Here is a 20,910-nt window from a genome sequence, read left to right as displayed (position 1 = left end):
GGCTGTCAAGAATGGCTAAATCTGGGGCCTCCTCAGGGCTGGTAGAAGCAAACAGTGATGCCCTGATGTAGCCAATCGCAAAGTGTCCAGGAGAACCAGAGGGTGGTGGGTGGGGCCCTGGCCAAGCCATGGTACCTGCAAAGGTAGTTCAAGGATGATCCTGGAGGACAATTTTGAGAGTGGCGAGAAAACCAGGAAGGGCCCCAAGTGAAGGGCTGCCCACAGTTCCATCCCCCTCAGGTACTTCACTCCCCTCTAGCTGGCACAGCCACCCTAGCTGCTCCTTTTCCAGGGGACCTGGGGAAACAAAGCTCCTTGCAAAGGAGGAAGGGAGGAGTCTGTGCAGACAGGGAGAAGGCCTGGGAGGAGAGGGCAGCCGGAGAGCGCCTGAGTGTCCTGAAGAAGCAGTGACACCTGGAAGGACAAGACAAGGCACCTTGCTTCTAGATTCAAGTCAGTGGTCACCTCTTCCAGACAGCTTTCCTGGCCTCCCAGAACAAGGCTGGGTATCTTTCTGTTCCTACTCCCATACTTGGTGCTGCCTGCTGTCATTCTGGGTCTGTGTCCCTGGCCCAGGCCTGCTCAGGCCCAGGGCACCCCATCAGTGCTCGCTGTTCACACGACTCCCGAACCAAGGGGTGGGGCCGCAGGTTTGCCGCCAGGACCTTGAGGAGGTTTCTGAGCAAGGCGCGGCCCCATCCCCCATCTGGACCGCCCCCCCTCCCCCGGGCTGGGGCGCCGCCTCGTAGAAGCGACTTCAAAGCGCCTGTGCCAGAGTTTCCGCAGCCCGGCTCCGGGCCGGGCCCGCAGAGCAGAGGCCGGGCAGGATCCGGGCCGTCGGGGCCATCCCAGGCCGGGGGTCTCCGAGAACCCGGTGGGGGTGCCAGGCTGCAGGCGGCGGGGGGCTGAGGGGCGGGTCCTCAGAGCCCCCCGAAGTGGGAGGGTCGGGCCGGCCGCGGGGCCAATCCGGGAGCGCGGGGCGCGGGGGCGGGGGCCGGGCGGAGGGGGGTACGGGGGCGGGCGGCCGGGGGCGGGGCGCGGCGTCCAGGCGGCGGCTGCGGCGACGGCGGCGGCTCCTCAGTGTCCGGCTCAGGCTCCGGCTGCGGCTCCGGCCCGCGATGCCCCACTCCGTGACCCTGCGTGGCCCTTCGCCCTGGGGCTTCCGCCTCGTGGGTGGCCGAGACTTCAGCGCACCCCTCACCATCTCGCGGGTGAGTCCGGCGGCCACGGGGCGGTGGGGAGGTCCTGGATCTGAGACCCAGTCCTCCCAGTCCACCCGGGACCGGGATCCCCGACGTCTCTGAGGTTCGGAGGCCAAGGGTTGGCTTAGGTGACCCACAGGCTGTAGAGGAGGCTTCCAGGCAGGGGAGCGCCGCCCCAGCTCCCTCTCCTCCCTCCCCCTGGGCCTGCCTGCCCTATCTCTTAGAGGATCCCCCAAGAATTCACACACCAGTCTCCCTGCTGGCCTTATTTTGGGGGAGGTCACTGCAGGCCAGAGAAAGACTGCAGTCATGGGCCAGGGGTCTGGACAGATCTACAGAAGCCCAGAAACACCGCTTAGACTGAACCTGTCTGAAGATTTGGGGCAAAATGACTGAGAGCCCCTTCCCCTATCAAGGGTCCCTGCCAGCAGGGCTGAGTGTTCCCAGGGATCAGGTCTGGGGTGTTCTCTGAATCTGAAAAAGAGATCCATACACTTCCCCACTGTAGTTTTGGTCAGTCTCTCATCCATGACCTCAGTCGTCCTAAGGGGAAGTGACTAGGAGGAGTTTTTGGCTTCTAGGGTGAGAGAAGACTTGACTGTGAGGTGGGAGACCCATCCCCACAAGACAACACAAGGCCAGGGGCCAGGGTAGCCTAGACCCAGTTTCTCAAGGTTCCAGCACCATACGCTACCCCAGGCTAGGACAGAGGAGGAAGAGGAGGGGGCATAACCCTGGGCCGTGGCTAATGTGAGCGGGACGGGAGCAGAGGAGAGGACTCAGGCCCTGTCAGAGGGGGTATCCAGTCTGGGGGAGACAGGATCCTGGCCAAGCCTTGGGATCCAGAAGAGGAGACTCAGACTCTGCCCCTGGGTGTCCCAGCCTAGGGGACAGAAGAGGAGAGAATCCAGGCCCTGCCACTGGGGGCTCCCAGTTTGGAGGGAAGAGAGGAGGGGTCCTGGGGCCATCTAAGGGCCATCCCTTGCCCCCACACAGACTGCTCTGGTCTTGTGTCAGGGGAACTGAGAACCCCCTTCCCCCACCCTACCATCACCTCTCACCATAGGGGCTGGACCAAGCTGGCTGGGCTTTCAGAGACTTCTTTCCAGTTTTGGGGAGGGGGGTGGGCACCCAGTGGAGCGTGGAATCATGGAATCCTGTTTCTGGGGGCCAGGGTGATAGGCAGGCCCAGCTGTCTTGGGAAGCTTCCCACATCTGCCCTCGTCTCCCAGCCACCAGGTCCCTGGAGCTGAGTGAGGTGGGCCTTCAACACATCCGGCAGCCTTTCATCTCCCACTTCCCTGAGGGAGTTTTGCTGGGTGTGTGTGTGTGAGCATCTGTTTCTGCCTCTGTGTGTCATGCTGTGTGTCCACCCTGGCGGGCTGGTGGGGGTGCTAGGCCAGCCAGCGGGCCAGGCACCCTGGGTGTGAGGCCGCTGACAGGCTCAGTGGCGGCGGCTGGGCTGACGGCCGCAGGCGGCAGGGAGCAGAGACATCTGTTGCCCACGCGGCTGCCTGTACGCGGAGGAAAGGCCTCTACATGTCACAGCGGCAGCAGCAGCGGCCTTGTTTGGAACTGATTGCGACGCAGGCCCCTGGCAGGCAGGCAGGCTGGGAGAGAGTTTGCCAAGAAGAAGCCCCCTTGTCTCCCAAAGTCACACGGCAGCGGCAGCAGCTTAGGCCGGAGGAGCCAGGATGGCTGAGCCGGGGTTTGGGTGGGATCTGGGGAGATTTATGGGACTAGGGAGACACAGGCCACAGCTTGCCCAGCAGGTGCCTCAAGGGTAGGTCGACACTTACTGATAATATGTGGGAGTGTCCTCATCAAGGGGGCTCAAGACCAGCCCCTCCCCTTCCAGGGCCTCCCCTACCCACTGGGGACAGCCCCACTGAGACAGGGAGGAGGCTGACTGCCTGGCAGAGGGGGGCCTTGCAACTTTGGCCCCTGAAGCTCAGGGAGCCCCCCAAAAACATTGTCTAGGGCTCCTTCCCCACAAACAATTGTGATTGCTGGCCTTGGCTGAGCATGTGTAGCGTTCCAGGCCCCACCCTAATGGGTGTTGGTACCTGCTCCCCAGCAACTGGTGCCTGGAATAAGCACCACCTCCAGTGGGGGCTTTTTTCCCTGATTGTCTCAGGTAGTCCTCAGAAGTAAGTAAGTAACAGCCCTTAGTAAGAAGTAAGTAAGTAAGTAAGTAAGTAACAGCCCTTAGAAGTAAGAACTCCCTCTGGCCTCACTTTATAGGTGAAGACACTGAGGCTCAGAGAGGCTAAGGTAATGTATCCAGAGAAGCAGAATGGGGACAGGAATCCAGGCCTGTCTGGAGCTTGCTGTGACTGTACAGGATGATATGGCACCCGACTCTGTGGCTCCTAGTCCAGCACAGTGTCTACGCCGGGCGGTGTGGAGCAGGGGCTGGGAATGTAGCTGCTACAGGTAAGGGGGCTGGTTTATGCCCCAGCCTCCTAGCTGACCTCACTATTTCCCTCTCCCTTCCTTCTGTCTGTTTATCCTGCACTCAGCAGCCAGAGGGATTGGCCTGAATTCAACTCTGTCCTGTGACTTCTCTGCTTAGAATCCTTTATGGTTCCCAACCACCCAGGAGAAATGCCAGCTTCTCACCTGGGCCTACCAGGCCTGCAGGTCTGGTCCCTGCTTCTTCTCTGACTTCATCTTTTGCACTCTCTCCTCACTAATAATGCTTCAGCCCCAGGAGCCTGCTTTTACTCTCTCTCCCAAATGAGCCATTGTACATGCTGATCCTTCTACGTGGGACACTCTCTCTCCCCTCGCTCCCTTTTGGCAGGAAAGCACACCGTGGTTAAGAGCATAGTACTTGGAACCAGTTAGCTTAGATTGAAATCCTAACTCTGCCCTTTATCAATCGAGTGTCCTTCTGCACTTCTCTGGACCTCGGTTTCCTCCTCTAGGAAATGGGCTTGCCTTGAGGATTAATGAGATAATACATGTAAAAACGGTTGGGAGAGTCACGGTTTCCTGGCCTCATGCCTTCTCTGACCAGAACTCCCGGAGCCAGCAGAGCTGGCAGAGTCCCAGCCACCCCTGCTTTCGAGAACTTCCTCCACCCACAGGGGCCTGAATGCACCCCTTGTGCTGGCTGAGTCATCCTGCAGCTAGCCACTCTCCTGAGGAAGAAGACTTTTCTCCAGTTTGGGGACTGGGGCAAGATACCCCTTCCCCCAAGCCTTTTTTTCTTCATTTGTAAATAGGGATGAGAACAACCTCTGTCTCATGGGGTGGTTGAGAGGTCGCCGTGAGCTAGTTATGGGTAAAGTGCTGAGCCAAGGCAGTGTCACAGAGCAGGTTTCCATGAAGGAGAGGGTGCCTGCAGCAGGGCCTTGAGGGGAGGGTGGGATAGTGCTAAGTGGGTGCCTCTCCCAGGAGGGCAGGCAGGTGCCCAGGCCCCATGAGTGAATGTTAGTGGTGGGCTGGTTGGCTGAGGGTGTCATGCTCCAGAAGAACATTCCTTGGGGCAGCCTATTTTAGGACAGGTCAGCTCGGGCAGTACCCACACCAGGACTGAAGCCAAGGAGCTGCCAGCACCTCAGCTTTCTCCACTCACTACAGAGAACTGGCTAAGTTGAGCCTGGCCGGGCTTCCAGGAGCCCCCACACCCACCAATAGGAACAAGATCACTGGCAGTTCTTGAGCTGGGTACTGCTGGAGAGGATGAGTAAGAATGAGGGTGCCTAAAGTCTATTTCCAAAGGCTGTGCTGGGACTGGGGAGGGGGTGAAGGGTGCACTGTTGCCTGAATTCCCCTGGGCTGCTTACTCAGGTCTCCCTGTGAGCCTATCCCCAACGTCATGCATGGGACCCTCATTGGGGGACCAGCATTGTAAGAGGCTCCAGATTTGGACATTGGTTGACCCTCTGGGGACAATAGTGGCCGTGTGGTGGCCTGAGTGAGTGCCTGTCCTGCAGAGGAAATACAAGTGAAATTGTGACCCAAGTGTGCAGGCTGGCAGCCGGAAGTAGGTGGCCTTGGACTTGCTTGGGGAGGTGATGATGCAGACCTAGAATGTTAGGGGAGCAAAGCAGTAAAGAGGATGCACCGGGTGCTGTGAGAGTCCAGAGGAGAGGCTCCTAGGGGAAATGGCCTCTCTGCTGAGGCCTGAAGCATGAGGAGGAATAAGCTGGTAATTAGGGTTTGGGGTGAAAGGAAAGAATGTTCCAGGTAGGGGGAACAGCATATGCAGAAGCATGGAGGTGAGAGATTATCTGGTGTCTGTGAGTACCCCCTGGACAGTCATATGGTCTGGATAGAGTGTGGGTGGGTGGAGGTGAATGTGAGGGGTGGGGTTGAGGGGAAACAGGTAGAGAGACCAGGTCACTAAGGGTTTGAAGGCCTTGTCAGGTCAAGGCTGCTGTGCAGTCTGGCTGCATGGGGCAATATCAGCAATGTCTATGTAGGGTATTTGTGACATGTCCATGCTTTGTATGTATCTGGAACATATATGTCCCTGTGTGTCCCTTCCATGTCCTTGGGCACATATGCAGGCTGCAAGAGTGACATCCCACTTGTCCCAGCCCAGATGAACCCCCTCTCATATGCCCTCGCATCCCACCAGGCCTCCAGGTACTAGAGTCGGTGGTGTGTAGAGCTGAGGCTGCCACAAGGCCACATGGGGACTCAGCCAGTCTCTTGGCTTGCCTACGAACAGGTCACATTGACAGCAGGGCCACACTGGCCAGGTTCTGAGGTTGGAGGGGCTCTAGAGCAAAGCCTGCAGCAGGGCCACACAATGACCAATGCCCAGCCATCTGGCTTGTTCACTCACAGGTCCATGCTGGCAGCAAGGCCGCACTGGCTGCCCTATGCCCTGGAGACCTGATCCAGGCCATCAATGGCGAGAGCACAGAGCTCATGACACACCTGGAGGCGCAGAACCGCATCAAGGGCTGCCACGACCACCTCACGCTCTCCGTGAGCAGGTACGCATAGAGCAGGCTGGGCCAGAACAATGAGGGGGAATGAAGGGGAGGATAAGTTATGGGTGGCCAGCATCCTGGGTAAGCTGGGCCTTGCACAACCTCTCTGCCTGGCATCCCAGTCCTAAGGAGTAGTGCTTTCATGGGGCTTGGCAGGCACTGTTTGGAGATGGGCTTAAGAAGGGAACAAGCCCTCTTCTAACTCAGGTCTGGAAGTGTGTGGGGTGATTTATGGCAGGGGGTAGGCAGCCCCAAATCAGGGCTGAAATAAGACCTTGGGTAGCATCTGGGGAGTGACTTCAGTCTTTTCCCCACCCATGATGACCAGCTTGATGACCATTTCAAAGAAGTTACTTGTCCAACCCCTCTTTTAACCCTCATACCAACTTGATAAGGTAAAACTTAATATAGTCCCCACTTTACAGATGAGAAAACTGAGGCTCAGAAAGGTTAGAAGGTACTTAAAGTCACACAGTTAGGGAGTGGGAAGCAAAATTTGACCTCAGGTCACTCCCAAAGACTCCATTCCTTCTTCTTGGCTGCTGACCACTCCTGCCAGCCCCACAGCTTCCCTGCCTCAGCTGTCCCTACCATGGCCCATGCCTCTGCCCTGGTTAAATCTGGATGCTATGAACTGTGTAATGCTATACAGCCCATCCTGATAGGGAGGATTGGGGGTCGCCAAGCCACATCTGTGCTCTATACATGGTCAAGGATAGAAGTCTACCTGGGGCATCCCCGGCCTTGCTCAGGCCCTGGGTCATTGTTCAGCTCTGATGGCAGTTGGCCAGGTCCTGGCTGAGTGGGATCTCCCTGCGCTCTGTGTTGTCTTGATCCAGTGAAGTCAGACATAACTGTTCAGCTCTGCCACATTCACTGCTAACAGGGACTTTCCATGACCCCCTGTGGATGTGTGTGGGCGAAGCTTCCTCAAACCACAATACAGCTAACCATGCCTTAAAGCTAGCAGGGCAGGGGGTGATCCAATGGCTCAGAGCCATTAGATGAGGTGGGAAGGCTTCTGGAGTAGCCCCAGTTTGTGTCTGTTCCAGGTCTGGGTCCAGGTTGGGGTCAGAACTCCTGACTGTGCTCTCGGCACTGAGTGAGCCCAGCTGCAAGTCCAGGGCTTTATACACTCCACCTGGCCCACAATGAGGAGGCCCTGGCCTGGGAGTTCAGTAGAGCTGGTCCTCATCCAGACTCTGTGGGAGCTTAGAAACACCAGATGACCTCTGTGAGCCTGGGTTTCCTTCTCCATGAAGCAGGATCACACTCATCACCCTCTCCCAGACTGAGGTACAGTCTGGCTGGGGGAAACGTCAGCACTGCTCTGCCCATGAGTGGCCTCTGAGGCTACCCTGCTTGGCTGGGTTCCTAGACCCTGACTCACATCTGGCATTGACTCTGCAAGGCTTAACAAGGGAAGCCCTGGTAGTAGTGGGGCAGGGGGCAGGGGAAACTCACAAGGAGCCTGAATCAGGAGGTTCCCAGAGGGAATGATGTCGGGGGAGGGTGGCGGGGTGGGGGCAGGGCAGAGGGCCCCCTTGCTTCCTTCCTTCCTTCCTTCCTTCCCTAGTCATTTGTTCCAAGCCAGGCATGGATGGAGCCAGGGGTCCACTGACCTGTTCCACTGTGGGTGTTTCAGCCCCTAAATGCTGCCTGGCCAAGGAGCATATTCTGTACTATCACTGATCTGGGTTCCAGTACCAGCTCTGCACTTGAGAACTGTGTTGTCCTCTGGCAAGTGATTTAATCTCAGAGCCCTTAGCTTCCTCAACTCTGAGATGGGGATTGTCTTGTGATCTGGGGATTGAGTGATGCTGACGTACCAGGTCTGCTCAGTCAGGGTGAAAACTGGGGGTCCTGTCTTCCAGCCCCCATCCCTTCTCACACATGCAGATTCTGGGGGATGAGGACATGGGGACCACCTTGACCCTCTAGGCCAGCATCTCTCCTCCTGGGTACCTTCTCACCTGCAAGGCCTCTGACCCTGCTCTTTATCCTGCCTGCTATACCAGGACCTATACCTGGGCCCCAAAGACCCTCCAACATGGGCTCTGTGGAGGATCAGCCTTATGAGCTGGCTGGAGGGAGCTACTCTGTCCCCATACCCCCAGAGCTCCATCCAGACCAGCTTCCCTACCTGCCTTATTGTGTCCAGAGGGCTCTAATCTCCACAGACTTCTCCAGAGGATGAAAAGTGAAGTAAAGGCCCAGCTTCCCTGCTATGCTTATTTTGTCTGGAACTCAAAGCGTGGTATCCAGCAATCCCAGCTAACCTACATTTTCTGGGCATTTTCTGTAGGTCTAGGACCTTCCTGGCATCAGCTCCAACCCTGGGGCCTCTGTTGCCATTATGTGTGGTACAAGATGCATTTGCACAGCCCACTCATCGATTGTCATTTTGCGTAAAGATAGCAGATGGAGCCACCTGCCCAGTTTGAAGTGGAGGCCTGGGGATGGAGGTTGACCCATGAATAAGCCGTTCATTCTGATCTGATGTCTTGGGCCACCCTCATGGCTCTGGGTACTTTGTGCCTTCTGACCTTCACATCTCAGGCTTGTACTTCTCTTCTGGGCAGAACTTCAGGGAAGTACAAGGCCAAATGGCCACGCAAGATGTCCTAGCTTAGCCCAGCAGACTTCAGAGTCAGTGGAGGCCTGTTAGAGCTGTGAGTTAAGGCAGTCACTTGGGGACCTGGCTGAGGGGGCTGGATCCAGATGCCAGTAGGGGTGGTGGTGTCCTGGGGCAGCAGAGCCTTGGTGCCACAGGCCTCTGAAGGCTGTGGAGGAGAGGAGGTAGCCTACAGGGGGCCAAGGAGTGGGCAAAGGTGAGGAAGTGCAGAGTGAGTGTAAACTACAGGTTTAGACAGATTGTCAAAACCCTCCACTGAGTAAGAGAGAGAGGCAGGGCTGAGCTGCTGGCCCAGTAGTGAGACTTCAAGAAGCCCTAGGAGGGCTTTTGGGGTGAAGTGGGGACGTTATTCCCCTTTGGCCTAACCAGCCTCACTACACACCCGCCTCCCAGCCTAGGGTCCAGCACCCTCTTGGCCTGCCTTCTCACAGGGCTACTGACTGGCAGGACTGGGCCCCAGGCCTGTAGCCTCTCGGCCACGCCTGCCCCGCTTATGGCAGGTTTATGATGTTTTTCTCCCTCCTGAGTGGTGTTTGGCTTTTGGTTTCTATGGCGAAGCAGGAATTTCCTAATGGCCTGTTTCCCATCTGGGCTGGGCAGACACTGGTGATGACTCTGCCGGCAGCAGCAGGCGGGGAGGCGCACCCTTTAGAGCCTCCATTCCACTTCCCCAAGAGCCCATGGATGCCTGACCCCCAGACCCAGCCAGAGGCTGTGGATAGAAGAGAGCTGAATGGATGGGCTCCCAGCTGATCAGTGTGTGAGGCCTGGCTCACCCTGCTGTGACCTGGCCCTCTTTTTGCTGAGCTTCCATAGGCCACAGAGAGGGTGGAAGAGTGAGGAAGCTGCAGGGCTTCTGCTGCATCCTCTCTAGGAACCAGACCAGAGAGGGGTGGAAGAGCTGGTCGGGGAGGGACACATAGCCCCGCCCCAGGCTAGTGGCAGATCTAGAGTTGTGTTTCCTTGCCACAGTGGCCACCATTCTGATGCAAGGGAAACTGCTGTGGTGGTATCCTTCTTGGTGCAGGGTGCCAGGCCTGGTCCTGGGTGACTCTGGGCCCAGAGCCCAGCCCCTCTAGGTCCTGGTTCCCAGGCATGGTGGGCATAATAAGTAGACCTATCTGACCATCCTAATTCTTGCCACAGGCCTGAAGGCAGGAACTGGCCCAGTACCCCAGAGGACAGCAGGGCTCAGGCACACAGGATCCACATTGACCCTGAGGCCCAGGTATGTACAGACACTGCCTGGCCTGGGCAGGGGGGAGCCCAGGGTAGAGGGTCCAGGCCTTGTCCACAGGTTTAACTGCACTAGATATCCTCACCATGGCTCTCAGATGCCCAGGCCAGAGACTGAAGCATGCCCGTGCCCCATCCCATGCTTCTCAAGTGATGGGCACCTGCTGGGGGCTCTGTACTCCAGGCAATCCTATATTCTGGGACAGAGGTGCCTGTAGTGGGTAAGGACTGGGCCAGGCCTTGGCTCAGAGCTACCACCTGCCCAACTGAGTTCACTCTGGTGCCCAGTGATACCGGACCAGGAGGAAGTCACCAGGCTTGGGGGTAGAGTAGGGGGCAACCTGAGGCTGTGGAGTGACCTCAGGCTATGGGGCACTCTCATCCTAGCCTTGGGCACCCACCTGGCAGGAGCCAACCTCAGGCCACAGGGCTCACCTTAGAATATAAGGCACTTCCTTGCCCTATCCAAGGCTGAAGTTTTCTCCTGGCCATCTTGTGATTGCACCTAGCAGACCTCAGGCTGCAGACCTGTCTGCTTAGTCACCTTTCCCTATATGACAGGAGTCACAGTTATGGTACTAGCTTCAAGGAGAGCAATGGGGGCCAGGCTGCTTTAGGGGTTCATTTTGCCATAGGCTTGAGCAGTAGCCAAGTGGGCAGACTGAGATATCCAGAGTCAGCTTGGCATCTCTGAGTCACAGGGACTGGGCAAGGTGGAGACTGGACTAGTCTGTGATGGATCCAGAATCATGGGACCCAACATGTGGGGCTATGGCCTCCTGGGCCTGCTTGTGTCCACTCTCACCATGGAGCCTTCGCTGTACCAGAGAAAAGGATCTGCTATGGCCTCTCCCTCACCATCTTCCCAGTCAGCATCTTGCTCTGACATTTGTTCCCTACTTAGCCTTTGCTGGCATCCTTGAGGCCAGATGATTACCATATGCTAGGGAGTGCCTGTTCTGGAAGGGGAAAGGGACTTAGCAGTTCTGGAATGGTGGAAGCCAGGGGCCCAGGGAGTCCAGAGTAGGCATATGACCCAAGCAAGAGGTCAGAGAGGGCTTCCTGGAGGAGGGGGTATCGAAGGCAAGACCTGAAGGCCTATGAAGAATAAGGCAGGCAAAGGGGCGTGGAGAGAGGAAGTGTGCTGGGAAGCACATACAAAGGCCCAGAGGTGAGATTGTACACCATAGGTTCAGAGAAAAGTCCCAGCGGGTGGGACGGCAGAGGTGAGGGATGAGGTCATGGGGCAGGGCCACAAAGAGGCTCTCGATTTCTTTTCTTTAGGACCTCAGCTGTTCTTGCAGAGATTCATAGCCACACCTGTGTCTCAGAAGCTTGCTCTGGTAGTCCCATGGACCCAAGGCCCATGGTAGGGGGGAGGTGGCATCGACAAATCGGCCAGACTTGACATGGGCCAGGCAGAAGGGAGCAGTATAGTGCAGGCCCCCAGCTCACATGTGAGGGCCAGCTTTCATGTGTGAGTGCCAGGATAGATAGGACAAGGGGGCCTGAGCTTTGGAATTCAAAGCTCAGCTCTGTTCAGTCCTCCAGGAGAGGCTCAAGGCCAGTAGGCCTGGGGGGCTCGGGCTGGAAAGCAACTCCTCATGCCACCACACTTTCCCTCACTGACCTCCTCAAGGACCAGGCTGCCAGTGGCTCAGGCTGGAGGCAGAGGGATTTTCCACAAGCAACAGGGCAGCCCTCAGCTGCTGCCCTCCTTTTGTACTTAAAAGGTCATGAGCTCCATGGGTGGTGACAGAAACACCCCCACCCAGCCCCTGCAGGGCTGTGTCCTCAGTAACACAGACACTGGGCCCATTGTCCCCATACTGTTCCCCCACTCTGCCTACAGTGGGTAGGGGGTGGGCCCAGCTGGAGCCATCAGAGGAGGAGAAAACCACAGCTGGCCTTAAAACTAACACAAGGTACTCTGGCATGCACCCCAAGTGGGATGGGACAGGGCCAACTCGGGCTTCAGGCCCACCTTCCATTTAGGGTCATAGGAGAGAGACCCTCCTTCTCAGGCTTCGTATGGGAACACAGAAGGTACTTGGCCCAGCCCAGGATAGAGGAAGGATGGTGGTAAGGAAAGATTTCCTGGAGAGGGTGGCATTTAGGCTGAGAACCAGCTGATGGGTTAAGGCAAGCCAGGTGAAGCAGGCAGCCCTCGCACACCCAGCCTGTCCTCTCCAGACCAGGAGAGAGCTGGAGCTGGGCCTCTGGGAGGTGCCACCTGCTCATCTGGACTCAGCGCCCACCTCCATCCAAGTTGAGTGTCCCAGATTCTGACCACCTCCTGTGGAAGCTGATGAGCAAGCAGGCAGTTACCCCCATTCTGCTGACTAACCCACTGAGGCTTCAACAACCAAATCAGCAGCCAGTGGGTAGTCAGAGAGGGAGCACATGGTACCAGGTGGACCACCCTACAGAGAGGGGGAATCCAGGAACAAGGGCTCAGGAATGCCCATGACAGCCCTTCATCCAACAAGCATTTGTTGTGTGCCAGGCACTATGCTAAGTGCTTTGTATACAACTGTCTCATTTTATCCCCACAAGGAACTTATGATATAGACACCATCAAATTCTCCATTTCACAGATGAAGAAACTGAGGTTCAGAGGGGTGAAGTGACTTGCTAAGTTAGTGAGTGATAGAGCTGGGACTCAAACCAAGACTGAGGTCACCATGTGTGTCCTAACCACTGAGTTCAGAGCTAGAGAGGTGGCTGCATGGGTGGCCGTGGGAGGGGCAGTGGCTCTGATGACCCTGCAATAGAGTCCCACACCCTGCTGGGTGGGGGTGAGTGAAAGCTTCTTTCCTCCAGGTGCCTCCAACTCCCACTTCCTGTTGCAGCCTCCTCTGTACCAGGCCCAGCCCTGCCCCCACAGCCCATGGCCCATCTGGTCCCCATTAGAGGCCAGGCCAGCCTTGCCTGCCTGCCCTGCAGACACATGTGCAAGAGTGCTCAGGTTTTTTAGGGGCTTTTGTTGAACCCAGTGGGATGAGGTTTTCCTGCTGCTGTTGCCTCGTTGATGGGGGCCCAGCTGGGCAGTGAGAAAGCCTCTCCTTTGTCTGTTGGGGGAGGGATAGTGGGGTGCCTCCCTGACTCAGCTGCGGTCCACCCATTCCCCAAGCTCCTACCCACCTCAGAGCCTGCAGAAAGCAAGGGCAGTCGGGGCAAAGCCCTGCAGGCTCGACTGTGCCCCAGTGCCGGAGGCTGCCTGAGTCCAAGCCAGGCTCTTTCCTTCTAGGGTATGCATCCTTTCCTCCCCACCTGCAGAACAGTCCATACTGTAGAGCAGAGGGGAAATTTGTATGTCACCTCCCAGGCTGAGGCTGAGACAGACCTTCATGGCCTGGACTCTTGGGCCCCACCATAATGTCAGGCTGCTCTGGCCACCAACCTCATCCCAGGCATGGAGGCCACCATGGTCATCCCCAGCGTGACCAGCACTGGCTCTGAGTATATGTGATTGTGTATGTGTAATTAGGTATATGTAGGTGGACTGGCTGGTGTGTATGTTGTCTTCGTGCATGTGTATGTCTGTAAACACATTTGTGATAGTGCGCGTGCCTGTGTTCACATTGCTGTGGGCATGCCTGTATGTGCCTGCAAGCTGGGGACAGCACAGCCGTGGACTCTGCAGCGACAAAGATCCCCAGTTCCCATTCAGACCCACACCCACAGAGATACTACCTTCTCATAGGCCAGTGAAATATGTTCAGGGAACTTCTCCAAACGTTACAGCCATGGGCATCAGGCTGGCCATGGAGTAAATAGAGGTGGGAAGCCTTGAGCCCTGGCCCAGCCTCTGCCCCTCATCTGCTATGCCTACAGAAGGTTACCCATTTTAGCCTGGGAAGCAGGAAATGGGGGGAAGATTCAGGCCTGGAGGTGGGTGACCTCATAAGGCACCTGGAACCTCAACCTGCCCTCACCAAAGGGCTTTGGGCACACAGTGATTGATGACCCTTCCTGGCTGCACGACAAGAGTTCCTTTTTGTGTTCTAGCCATGGGCCCATCCAGTACCAAAGTACAGTTCTGGCAGATAGGAAGGTTTGGCACCAGGACCACTTCTGCAAGGAGGCCACACACTTTTCTCCAGCTACTCTGGCCTTAAAAGGCTTCTTGGGATGGTTCTGCCACAACACCATCCCTCATGGGCACTGGTGGTCAGAACCACCATAGCACTCATGAGCCAAGGTTGAGTCCCAGGCACTCAGGTTTTTGTGTCTGACTTTTCCACAGGCATTTCTCATTTCTGCAGGGGCTGAATCAGGCCTGAGGCTCAGCCCTTCCCCCATAGACCCCTTCCCTGGCTGGGCACCATAGCCCAGAGATGCCAGAGCAGGGGAAACCAGCCAACATCCAAGAAGGTCTGGCATAGTAGGGTAGGGGTGGGGTGTACAAGGAATGGCCAGAGGCCCTACCTCAGGGGGTCTCTCAGTGCCTCAGGCGCCTCTCTCTTGTAGGATGGCAGTCCAGTGACTAGCAGGCGGCCCTCAGCCACCGGGATTGGGCCAGAAGATGGCAAGCCAGGCCTGGGATCTCCTTATGGGCAGCCACCTCGCCTCCCAGTTCCTCACAATGGCAGCAGCAGTGAGGCTGCCATACTGGCCCAGATGAGCACCCTGCAAGTGTCTCCACCCCTCAGGTAGTACAGAGACACCTCTGAAGCCACTCAGATTCCATCCTCATCCCTGATGCCTCAAATCTCACCAGGTCGCATCCTGACCTCTGACACTTGATCCTTGGGTCTCAGCTGGTTGCATTCTAACTCATGAAACCTCACTAGACCCCTGAGCTGGCAGAGCGAAGGCTAGTACTGCAACCCTGTCCCTTCTTGCGTCTCTTTCGCCCAGCACTGACCCAGCCAGAGGCCTGTCGCGGAGCCGCGACTGCGGAGTCGACCTGGGCTCAGAGGTGTACAGGATGCTACGGGAGCCGGCTGAGCCTACGGCTGCGGAGCCCAAGCAGTCAGGCTCCTTCCGCTACTTGCAGGGCATGCTAGAGGCCGGCGAGGGCGGTAAGCCTCCCGCCACCTTACCCCGCCTGCCCTCCCATTCCCTGAGGTGCCGGGAAGCCCGCCATACCCCACCCCCCACGCCCCTTCTCCCAGTCTGGTCCTTGCAACCCCACGGCCCGCTCCTCCCCTGTCTCCTCCGCGCGGTCCAGACCCCTTGCTGCGCCTGCGGGTTCTGATTCCCACTCCGCTCCATCGCGGTCCCTTGCCCCTGGTCCTCCAACTCCCCTCCCCAGTCTCTGTGCCAGTGGCCCCGGAAGCAGGGCCCAGCCCCACGTCCCACAGAAGTGCAGTTTTTCCCTCTTCTGACCTCCTCACCCGGCTCATGCCACCCGCGCTGCGGCTTTCAGGGGAGCGGCCCGGGCCTGGCGGCCCCCGGAACCTCAAGCCCACGACCAGCAAGCTGGGCGCTCCACTGAGTGGCCTCCAGGGTCTGCCCGAGTGCACGCGCTGCGGCCACGGCATCGTGTGAGTACCCTCCCCTGCCTTCCCGCCCGGACCTCTCCCCTGATCCCCGAGGCCCTGGATGGGGGCGCATTCCGAATCTGTCAGTCTCCCGACGCTGTCCTCTCCCGGTCTCCCCATCAGGGGCACCATCGTCAAGGCGCGGGACAAGCTCTACCACCCCGAGTGCTTCATGTGCAGCGACTGCGGCCTCAACCTGAAGCAGCGCGGTTACTTCTTTCTGGACGAGCGGCTCTACTGCGAGAGCCATGCCAAGGCGCGCGTCAAGCCGCCCGAGGGCTACGATGTGGTGGCAGTGTACCCCAATGCCAAGGTGGAACTCGTCTGAGCCGTCCCTGGAACCTCCAGTCCTCTCCTCTGCTTCTTTTAATGTCCCCGCGTGGCCCGTGTAAATATGAGTTTGCTTCCTGCCTCTCTAATAAACTCCCTGTGCTCTGCCTCGACCTTGTCAGTGCCCTGGCTTGCCTGTCTCCAGCGCAGTCCATGGCTCCCGAGGGCTACATCTGTTCAGGTGCCAAGCATGTCTTAGGCACTGTGTGCACTGGTGAGCAAGACAGGTGCTGTGCTGTCCTTAAGGAGGCCACAGCTGGGGTGAATGGCAGACGAATCACAAGGGGCAGTTCTACTAATGGGAAGGCGAGGTCTGGGGTGGTATAAGGTGACGACAGGCCAATGGATCTGACCTAGGTAGAGTCAGGGAAGGTGTCAGCTGAGAACTTAAGGGATGAGGAGGGAAGAGCTCTCTCTACAAGGTGAGGAGCTGTGTGTGCAAAGGTATGGCAAAGGTGAGCAGAGACAGAAAAGGCCCCGTCTGGCCACCAGCACGAGCTTGGGCGGCCCCTAGCAGCCGTAGGCGGGATTGCCCCGCGGGGAAATAGGGCTAGGGGTGATCACCGGGATGGCTGTGCGTGGTATCCGCCTCTAGGCGTTCTCTGGCATTCTCTCTTCCGAGTTTCTCCCTCTCTCTCCCCTCCTGTCGCCACTTATCCTTTCTGTGACCCCTTTTTCTTTCCCTTTCCCCTCTCTCCCCACCGAGGGGGGTGCTGTGTGCGTGTGTGAGAAGGGGAGGGGCGGAGAGAGAGCGAAGGAAGATTTTAGAAAGAAAGGTACAGTTGTCTAGGGCCGCAGCCTCCACGATGCTCCTATCTCCAAAGCCGAGGATTAAACTCCACGCCTCGGAGGCCAGGCGGTTACAGCATGACGGGGTGGCCCGGAGCCTTTCACAGCTTGATTGCACACACCGGTACAGACTCACAGTTTTTAAAGATATGGATAGTATCAGAGTAGGTGAATTGTGGCTATTCACACCCGACGACGCGTCTTTGGACTCCGGGTCACGTGGATCTACCCTCTCGTTAGCTTGCTGCGGACAAGAAGCAGCTTCCTTTATTTAGTGCCGGTTTATTTAGTGAGCCCCAAGTAATGTACGTTTGTGCTGTTTTCAATTTTGTGCTATCACAAACCACAAAAGACTGCTATCAGTTTACCCTCGCACCATCAGCACACGACAGTACCCATTTCCTCAAGCTCTTGCCTACACAGGGTATTGTCAATTTTTTTTCTCACTTTTGCCAATCTGATAAGTAAAACGCGATATGGAGTTGATTTAATTTGCATTTCTTTGATTACCAGTGATGACCATTGATTCAACAAGTATTTATTGTTTGCTGTTGGGCGATGAGTGACTAATGGGGAATAGAATGGTCTTCTTCCCCCAAGAGTTGTTCTTGTGTGAATTGCCCTAAACCCTTAACTCATTTTTCCATTTATTTGACTTCTTAATGACAGGCAGAAACTTTTCATATTTTTGTAGGAATCTTTGTTACTGGACTCTGTTCCACTGACTTATTTTCCTATTCCTGTGACAATATCACATTTATTTAATTAGTACCGTTTGAGTTTAATATCCCAGTCTCTCCTCCTTGTTCTTCGTTAACAAATGTCAAGGCTATTCTCACACATTTCCAATTGTCACAGGTTTAGACCGAGTATGTCAGGCTCTGGAAAAACTGACAAATCTTCGTGAACCGTGACTTGGGTTGCCCTGAATCTAGAGACTCACTTGACGAGAGATGACGTAGAGTCCTTTCCTCCCGGAGAATACTGTGATCTGTGCTTCCTCTGCGTTTATTCAGGTGTTTTGTACGTATTCTCGTACATTTTTATTTCCGTTTTCTTCTCGAGATCTTGTGTTCCTGCTTTAATTAGTTCCTAGGGATTCCTTCCAAAGGCTCCTTGCGCTGCTCCCTCCCCTCCCTGAGGGGAGCCAGGCCAGGGCAGTGGACAGGTGCTCCGTGAGAAGTGAGGCGAGAAGAGGAGGCTAGAGCCCTGGGCCCTGGTTCTGCGGGTGACCCTGGGCCCCTTGTCCCCTTCTGTTCCGCGAGGGGTCAGACGCTAAGCAGGAAGGCCCCGCCTAGAGCGGACGGAGTGCGTCCGCCGCGGCGCCGCGCTTGCACACATACTCACTTGGTCGCTCATTCACGCCCCCAGCGGCCGCGCCCGAGCAGGGTGCGGCGGTGGACAAGTCTGCCCTTCCCTCCCCGCCCAGCTTGCCGGCAGACAAGGTCCTGGCCCCACCGGGTCACAGGCTGGAGCAGAGAGGATGACGGGCAGCCAGAGAAGCCACGAGGCGTAGGAGTGGGTGGAAAAATACCAGAGCCACGGGCACCAGCCCCACCCTTCTCCCAGACCCACACCGCCAGAGACTCGGCTCCCCCACTCCCATCCCCTCGCTGCAGATCTACCAACTGCAGATGCTCGCTTTAATCCCAGGACACACCATCACCCCTTCTCCCCACAAGGACTACCCACCCAAACTGAGGGGTCCTTGAGCCGCCTTGGCAGCATCAGCGCCCCCCAAGACCAACAGCTCCGCCCTCGCAGGGCTGCAGCCACCACAGCAGCCCCTGCCTAGGTAGGCACCCTAGTGGACCGTGGGAGGGACAGGAGCTAAGAGGAGTGATGCCCAGAGCTGCCAGACTGATTTGTCCTCTCCCTGCTTCGAGGCCCAGGCTCTGCCCAGTCCCCCAGCCACCTTCTCTGCCCAGGGGCCCTGAGCGAGCCTAAATGTGATGGATCATGAAAAGGCTAAGACAGGGTCCCTGTGGACAAGGTCTCTGTGGCCCAGGATCCCAGTCCTGAGACAGGGGGCAGCTAAGTCTCTCTCCAAGAGGAGGTGCCAGATTCAGAATCCCCACTCAGAGTCCCCTAGCCAACATGGCCCAGAGCAAGCTCTCAGTATTGTCCCCAAACCTGCCTGTCTCTCAGGTCCTCACCTCAGGGGACTTCACACTAGAGACTTGGACATCATCCTCTACACGCTAGCCCCAGCCATCCCATTCTACCCAGCACTGTGTCTGGGGTTCTGCCTGCTAAGCATTTCTGGGACCCAGCTCAGGCGGCTGGAGGATTCTCTCACTCCTTTGCTTCCACTACCCCTCCATGGCCCCCAGGACCCTCAGGATGGAGTCCCTGATCCATCCATTGTAGGCCTAGCATTTAAAGCCTCTCTGACCTCAGGTTGCTGACTACTTGGTCTCACTTCCTCTGCTACCCCAGACAGTTCCCCATTCTCTGAACCATCTTGCCTTTTCTTACCCCTCAGACCTTCTTTCAAGCTCAAAATGCTTTTATTCTTTCTTCTCCATCCAGCAAACTCCTACTCACTCTTCAAGGCCCAGCTCCACTGTCCCCTCCCCTAGAGCAAAGTCTTTGCCTGCCCATCCCCAGGCAGAGTCAGTAGTTCCCATCCACATGCCCTCCACCCTGCCCCTTCCATTCCTGCCTGGTGCTTCTAGCATAACTTGTTATCTCCTTGGTCACAGCCTAGCCCAGACCTACCTCCATCCTGCACAGACCCCAGGCCAGGCACAGAGAGGTGCAGGAGCCCTGGGGCCAGCACCCACTCTCTCTCTCTCTCTCTCTCTCTCTCTCTCTCTCTCTCTCTCTCACACACACACACACACACCCAGGGCCTCCCTGCCTCCCCACCTTCCTCCTCACATTGCTCTCCTGGTTTCTGTTCGCATAATGCCTAAGCCCTCAAGGAGGGTAAAGCCTGGAGGACAACTGCCTCCATCCTGCATCCGCAGCCTCAACTCATTCATTTAATTAATTATTGATTAAGAATCTACTGTGTTCCACACAGGATGCTGCATACTAGGAAAACATTTTGAGCAAACATATAAAATAGTACAGATTATAAGCAGTGCCATAAAGGAAATAAGTAGGAGATTACAGTAGAGAATAAATGATCCCTTCATATAAAGAATTTTTAAAGACCTCACAGATAAGCTGACATTTGAGCAGAAACTTGAGGGTGAAGGAGCATCTATGTGAGTGTCTAGGGAAATTGCCTTCCAGGCAGCGGGAGCAGGGATCACAAACACCCTGGACGGGGCTGGGGGAAGAGGCGTGTGCTTGCTGAGTTCTTAGAACAGTGAAGAAATGGCTGGAGTAGTGTAAGTTTTGTGGTTCAGAGCAGTAGATGAGGTCAGAGAGATGTGGGGGCAGGAAGGCTGCCCATGCTGACCTTGTAAGACACAGGAAGGACTTTGGCTTTTCCTCTGAGATGAGAAGCCAGAGGAGTGGTGTGGCCCAAACTTTAATGGTTTAACCAGGATCACTCTGGCCGCTGCGTGGAGAATAGACGGTAAGGGGCAAAGGTGGAAGCAGGGAGACCAGTTAGTAGGCATGACTGCATTCATCCCTAATTAGTCCCTAACTAGCCCACTGGCCCCTGCGTCCATAGCTGCAGCCCCAGTCGAGACCCCCACATTCTTCTGCCTGTCCTTCCTGTCTCTGCCTGACCCCTCAATCCTTTCTCCACACAACAGCCAAGGGAGCTTTTTAAACTGCAATTCGGATTATGTCAGTCCTGTCTGTTAAAGCTTCCATGGCTCCCCGTTGGTCTTAGGGCAAAGTCTAAACTCCCAACCCCAGTCCACAAGGCCCCATGAGGCGCAGCCCCTGCTGGCCTCTGCTGACAGCCCTGCTCTGTAAGTTCAGCTTCATCAAGCTCTCCTCCAGACTCTTGCAGCCTTCCTTGATCCTCCAAGGACCTTGAAACGAAAACTGAGTCCTTCCTTCTAGTTGTCTGAGTGACAAGCTTTTTTCCCCCACCTTCCTCCTTGAGAACCAAGGAAAGGGGTGAGGGCGTGAGAAGCTCAGATGCTGCTTCAGGCCGGCACTCCCTTCCTGGCCCCTCTGTGGGGCACCGTAGCCTGGCTCTGGGCTCACAGCCCATGAACAGCTGAGTTGCGGGGGTGTTATGACCTGCACTGATGACCAGGCTATGGGCCTGGAGAGTCCCTCTGCCCACCTAGGGAGTGTCCTGCCCCCTCCTCCACTCCAGGTCTCCCTGCCCAGCTTGTCTGCACTCTGGTTCCATCCTGGAC

At 56.6% G+C, this 20,910-nt stretch overlaps 1 protein-coding gene across 1 annotated transcript; it reads left to right on the top strand.

The window, feature by feature from the left end:
* Positions 1–846: 846 nt before the first annotated feature.
* PDLIM4 (PDZ and LIM domain 4) lies at positions 847–15,957 on the top strand. Its single transcript, XM_046668084.1, has 7 exons — positions 847–1,211; positions 6,006–6,157; positions 9,936–10,017; positions 14,499–14,680; positions 14,889–15,052; positions 15,400–15,517; positions 15,638–15,957. The coding sequence occupies exons 1-7, from the start codon at positions 1,119–1,121 to the stop codon at positions 15,840–15,842; spliced, it is 996 nt and encodes a 331-aa protein (XP_046524040.1). The 5' UTR covers positions 847–1,118; the 3' UTR covers positions 15,843–15,957.
* Positions 15,958–20,910: the final 4,953 nt, after the last annotated feature.

This window comes from Equus quagga, chromosome 7 (genome assembly GCF_021613505.1).
Source record: "Equus quagga isolate Etosha38 chromosome 7, UCLA_HA_Equagga_1.0, whole genome shotgun sequence".
NCBI classification, from domain to species: Eukaryota; Metazoa; Chordata; class Mammalia; order Perissodactyla; family Equidae; genus Equus; species Equus quagga.
The sequence above is the reverse complement of the archived record's forward strand: the minus strand, read 5'-3'. Positions and strand labels throughout refer to the sequence as shown.

Bases quoted from the DNA above. Each gene is read 5' to 3' on its own strand.
- PDLIM4 (XM_046668084.1), top strand. From the start codon at position 1,119: ATGCCCCACTCCGTGACCCTGCGTGGCCCTTCGCCCTGGGGCTTCCGC. The intron at 15,053-15,399 runs GTAAGCCTCCCG...TGCGGCTTTCAG, and splicing joins GCTAGAGGCCGGCGAGGGCG to GGGAGCGGCCCGGGCCTGGC. The intron at 15,518-15,637 runs GTGAGTACCCTC...TCTCCCCATCAG, and splicing joins CGCTGCGGCCACGGCATCGT to GGGCACCATCGTCAAGGCGC.